The 5,791-nt window shown below is 51.3% G+C and overlaps 1 protein-coding gene across 1 annotated transcript; it reads right to left on the reverse strand.

Moving 5' to 3' along the window:
* Window positions 1-1,140: 1,140 nt before the first annotated feature.
* LRATD2 (LRAT domain containing 2) lies at window positions 1,141-5,415 on the reverse strand. Its single transcript, XM_049825289.1, has 2 exons — window positions 5,197-5,415; window positions 1,141-4,641 (listed from the first exon to the last, which is right to left on the reverse strand). The coding sequence occupies exon 2, from the start codon at window positions 4,634-4,636 to the stop codon at window positions 3,740-3,742; it is 897 nt and encodes a 298-aa protein (XP_049681246.1). The 5' UTR covers window positions 4,637-4,641; window positions 5,197-5,415; the 3' UTR covers window positions 1,141-3,739.
* Window positions 5,416-5,791: the final 376 nt, after the last annotated feature.

The following is a 5,791-nucleotide window of genomic DNA, read 5'->3' on the forward strand; positions in this document are numbered from 1 at the left end:
CCCCAGTGATTATGCAACCTCAGATCCTCCATGCTCCCACCAGAGACCTCGGATTGAAATTCCAGGCCCTTATTCACAAAGAAACATAAATATACACTTAATTTCAAGCACATGAATAGTCTTAAAGATTTTCAAGTGGCACAAGGTAGGGTCTACTCACAACCTCTAACTTCACTATAGGCTTAGGACCTTTGCTGAACCAGAAGTTCTACAGAAGGATCACACCTGAATTTCTGTATGTTAAAGGAGGAGCTGCAGAGAAAAGCACTTTTTTTTCCTATTCTTCTCCCCTCTCTTGTGATGTACACAAAGTCTTGAAGTAGACAGAGACACAAAAAAGTCTGGTTTTGTGGAAGATCATTTTCTTTAAAATCAAGCTCTAGAAATCCCAGCCTAGTCTGCAGACAGTAACTAAGTACAGCAAAGACAAGAAACTAAACATTTGTGGTGTGCTTCTACAGCAATTCCTCTTCTCAAATCCAACTCATTATAGGTCCATGGCTTTAAAACCAGACTGCTTAGAAATGTTTGCAGTGGTGTTTAGTAGCACCTATTAAATAACACTGCCTAATCAACAGGTAGGGAAAAAGGACCTGCCTGTTAAATATTCAACAGTTGCATCTTTATCTGGCAGAATAAGAAATCCCTGTATGGAGGTAGCCCTCTTCCAAACGAAATTAAAAAAAAAAATAAAAAATCCAGGCCTCCTCCCACCCCTCCCCTTCTACTTTTACACATAATGAATGCCAGGAGACAGAATAAATCCCCAAACATAGCTTGCAGAGAAACATAAAGATTCCAAATATCTGTTTTAAATACTGAACACCTGTATCCCAGGTGTCAGAGGAGCATATAGGTTTTATAACACAGCAGAACACATGCTAGACATTGCTTTGCTGTGAGGCAAGCTCCCCGCTTCACTTTGCAACCTAGCAAGGCAGTGCAAGCTCTGGGATTCTTTGCTCAGGCCCTATGCCTGTGGGGGAATTTATCCCAAAAGGCATGACCGGTACAGAGAAGCACCAAGATCAGCACAAGACACGATTTCAGTTGGTCGAAGAAGCTTTGCTCTCCATTCCCAAGCAGATTTGGTCCTTCTTTTATTAAACAAAAAAAAGTAAAAAAAAAAAAAACAACAAACAAACAAAAAACAACAAACCAGAAAACAAAGCCGGACTATGCAGGGTATCTGAGAAGGAGAAAAATGGCTGTGTCATAGTTCTGATGTTTCAGACACAGGGGAAAAATATTTTCACAACTAGTTTACTGTTTAGTACCCTGTAGATACATAATATTTGACATTTATAGCAGTTTCTATACTTTATGACCTAGAATATACTTTAGATCACTAATGAAAAATAAACCCATTCAGAGGACTGGAAAATGTGCATAACAACTTACTTTCAAATGCAAGCTTATGAAGGGATTTATTTTTTTTTTAACTTTCAAAAATATCTGTAGGAAAATATTATTTTACATACCTATATTACACAGTGAAATAAACTTTATTATGTACAAGGTTTCAGTACGAAAGAAACCACAGCCAGACATTTACTCATGGTCTAGATAATCTCAGTTGTCTTGTATCAGTCAGTACAACCGAGAGACTCTCCTTCACTCTTTTTCAGACTATTTCAGTGATCATTTCAGGTTTTAGTAGTTACTAGTAGTTGTATAAAACCTGTGTGCAGACATCCACATATTAACCCTATTACAGTTAGAGATGGGTAGTTATTATGGTCTCAAAGCAAGGTTGCACATCTTCTTGACAACCACAGTAACTTGAGTATAATTCAATTGCATATTGGAGAAAAAAAACCCACTTAGTACAGACACCTGAGCTATAGCATTCTAAGGAAGCTTCGTGTTAAAACTCTCCTTTGGATTTGGGTATTTCACAGCCCAAAATGAGAGCACGGGAGTCATTAAGGAAACCATATATGGTGTATTTGCATAACCCTAACAATTATTTTCCTTCCTGAAGTGAGGATGAAGTAGTCTTTCACAGTTTTTTTCCTAGCTTGTGTATTTTAGGCAGAAAACACAACACCGCAATCTATTTGGATCACATTGGCAAAGTTGCTTCGTATAGCCTTAACTAATCAAAAGCTGGTATCTACCTATTCTTAAAAGACAAACCTCACTCCTGTCTCGGGGGTGGAAAGGACAAAGAGTACTTTGCTATTTGTGGTATAACTGTAAACAACTGTGGGGAAGACCATATTAACTATGCTTAAAGTTTACATCACACGGTTGGTTTCCATTATTTAAATGAACTCATGCGTATCAAGTTCACCTCATCACTATTATGCTTTAAGGGGAAGGAATTTTGAATTAGAAGCTGTCTCCAAATCAGTGTTTGCTCACACACTTCAGATCCCAGGACAAAGATTTGACAAAGTGCTGCCTGTGTGGGAGACCTGTTCAACAGCTGAAAAACAGTTCAGGGAATATTCAAGGCAGGCAGCACTGCACTCCCCCTCCTCTCCTGTTTAACGAGGGACTTGTACAACAACTTTGGAGGCATGTCCTCTCCTTTTCTCTAATGCTATAGCTCAGCTGCATATCATAAAAATCAGCAAAAAGGAAACATGAAATCCCTAATGAAGAGGAAATTGCTCTGCAGTGAGGAAGGAAAAAACGAACACCCAAAACTCACCACCTGTGATGCCTTCCAGACTGTGCTCCCTCCCATCGCTTCCCAATCACAAAACTGCGTTTACCGTGGTGCAGAACGTGCGACATGCTCACCGCCAGCAGCACCCAGCCAAGAGGCCACCCTCTCAAGGGACAGCTTACTCAAGACATACTCCTGCACATGAGCAACCTGCTTCTACTGCCTTGATGTGTACCACAGGTGTAATCAGGAGCTCTGCCACTTGTTTTAGGGGAAGCCAGGCAGCCTGTAACAAGCACTGGCGTAGCTCGGTATCTGCCTGTCAGAGTACCAGCACACACCAATGCGCAGACTACTTAATCAGGGTTGCAAACTTCCTCCTCCCTGGGACAGGTCAGCAAGAAATACATCTTCTGTGCTCAAAGCCGCGCGCTGACAGCAAAGGAGGAGCTCCCCCAGCCCACCTGCAAGTTCCTATCAATTAAGAAGGCACCAGGCACATCAAACCCATTTCATTAAAACTAGTGGGTTTCTCCCTTACACCTTCTGGGGGGGCTGGCTACCAATCCAAGCCTTGCACCAGGCAAGCAAGCAGCTTGCTGCAATACCAACAGGAGCCACAACTGAAGAGAAACAGGGGAAGAGGGGGGAAACGATGTCCTCACGCTTCTCAGCTACCAAACTAATCACGTGCTCAGAGCTACACGGCCATGTCCTGAAAGTTGTTGGCTCCTCCTTAATAGTATTAAATACTATTAACTTCTGCTGATAAGTAGATGTCAAAGGCATTCAGCATCTTGTAGGGTCAGGCCTCCTGGCAGATGGTTGAGGGAAAGGCTATGCATGAAAAGGGCAGAGAGGAAGGGAAAGAGATGGGAGTGGAGAGGGGTAGAATTGCCCTGAGTTTTAGCTTCTGCAAATAAGTCAGTGGTTTTGTCATCAAGCACTGAAGGAGTTAAGCACTAAAGCACAGACACTTAATCAGCTTTCCCCCTTCCTTTCACGTGTGATTGGAATGAAGCTGCACCGAAGCGGCCCAAAGGGCTTATAACAGCTCAATTTCGCAGCCTTCAGTTTTAATCCCCATCACCCAGGCTAAGCAGTATGGTGGTGCTGAGGCTGCTACTCCACAGCAGTCCGAGCACCTGGATGACGATGGTCGTCCTCCTCCTCCTCCTCCTCCTCTGCAGCCTGCAGGTGGCTGGAGAGCTCCTGGATCACAGCAGCCCTACCAATCTGGTCGTTTCTCCTCTTCTCCATAATCAGGTCCTCCAGGCTCTGAAACTCCAGCGTGTGGCTGCGCTTGTCACCCAGCCGGATCTGCAATCGGTAGGGCTGCTTGCCTATGCGCAGCTCCCCGCCGATTTTAAACTCCCGCTTGCCATACCGGCACCAGGCGGCAAAACACTCAGAGTTTCTCCAGCTCAAGTCCCGGTCCTTGCAACCCACCTGCTCCAGGGCGTTGCGCACCACCACGGCCGGGCTGAGGGGTTTGTAGCGGTACAGCTGGTTGGCAATGCGGCCCCGTCTGCCCTGGCTGGCGTCGGTGAGGAAGCTGTTCACCACCTCCAGCCTATGCAGGTGCACAACTTGAAAATCCCCAACATAGACCACCCAGTGCGGATACTGGGCCTGGCACACAAACTCCACCAGGTCACCCGGTTTGCACCTATTCAGCAGGTTCTCTGGAGTGTAGGTGCTCAGGTGCCCCCCGCCGCCTTCATCACCCTCCTCCGGCAGCGCGTCCTCCTCGGAAAAGCTCTTCTGGTAAATACACTCGTCCCGGTAATAGACCGAGCACTCCACCTCGTGCAGCTGGGGATCGTAGGGCTGCAGGGCAGGGTGCTCACCCCCCAGCTCATGCACCGAATCCTGCTGCTGCTCCAGCTCATCGTCGTCATTCGAAAAGATGTAGGAGACCCCGATCCTGGGCCCTTCATCCCTGTCCATACCCGTCGGGTCGGCCGTGGGAACTTCCTTGTAGTTCAGGTGGGTCAGCTTCTCCACCTGGTTCCCCATGCCCGCTGCAACGACAGACACACGGCGGGGCCGTGAAGGCGAGCACGGGGGGGTGAGTGGCTTCCAGAGAAGCAGCTGGGGGGGAGGGGGGGGGGGGGGGGGTAGAGCGCGTCTCCCCCCATCCCCGCGCACCCCACCTCTCCCCGCTGCGACACGGGGCTGCAGAGCCCCCTGGATGGGGGGGGGGGGGGGGGGGGCGGCGAGAGCCCCTCGGCGAGGGGCAGCGGTGGCCGCAGGGGGGTGCGGATCCCCCCCCCACACCCGCACAGGAGGAAGGCGAGGCGGCGGCACCGCCACCTGTTAGGCGGCAGCGAGGAGGAGGAAGGCGCAGGAGCCGCCTGGGGGGGGGGGGAAGCGGGCAGGCGCCGAGCCACCTGTTAGAGGGGGGGGGGGGGGGGGGGGCTGCAAACGCCGGGGGAGATCTGGAGGTCCCAGTTGGGGACGGCCGAGATGCGAGCCGAGCCGGGCTGCCGGCCAGGTGCGCCTCACCCCCCCCCCCCCCCCCCCCCCACTCTTCCACCGCCGCCCTCCCCCGGCACACCGGGCGGCTGCAAACTTACCCGGCGGGGAAGGCTGCGCGGCGCCCGGAGCGGCTCTAGGGCGAGCGGGCGGCGGCGGCGCGGCTGCTGGCGCTGGGCGCGCAGCGCGGCTGGATCATGGCCCCGGCCCGGCGCGGCTCCGCGCTCCCCGCGCAGCAGCAGCGCCCGTGCGCCGCGCTGCCGGCACTGGGGCTGTGCAACAAGCGCCGGAGAGGCACGGCCAGGGGGAGGGAGGCTGGATCCGGCTGCGGACGCCCCGGCGAGCGCTCAGCCCCCAGCATTTAAAGAGGCAGCTTTTTTTTTTTTTCTTCCCCCCCCCCCCCCCTTTTTTTTTTTTCCTCCCCCTCTCCTTCCCACCCCCACCCCCCTTTCCTCCTCCCCGCACCTTTTTCCCTCTCCTCTCTCCTACATGCCAAGCGCTTTGCTCCCCGCCGAGGCTGATTTGCAAGCGGAGGTCGGGCGGCAGGGCTCTCGCCGCCGCGGCTGCAAAGCTCTTCGCGGCGCTTGGCAAGCGGGAGCGGGCGTGCAACACGCTCGCACACAAACTCGCACACGCACGTTCACGCGGGGCCCCTTTAAGGGAACGGTGCCATAAGGCAGCCCAACCCGCCCGTTT

The sequence above is a fragment of the Accipiter gentilis genome, chromosome 2 (genome assembly GCF_929443795.1).
Source record: "Accipiter gentilis chromosome 2, bAccGen1.1, whole genome shotgun sequence".
Classification (NCBI taxonomy): Eukaryota; Metazoa; Chordata; class Aves; order Accipitriformes; family Accipitridae; genus Astur; species Astur gentilis.

What these genes read in the sequence shown, in the direction of transcription:
- LRATD2 (XM_049825289.1), bottom strand. Translation starts at nt 4,636, where the DNA reads ATGGGGAACCAGGTGGAGAAGCTGACCCACCTGAACTACAAGGAAGTT.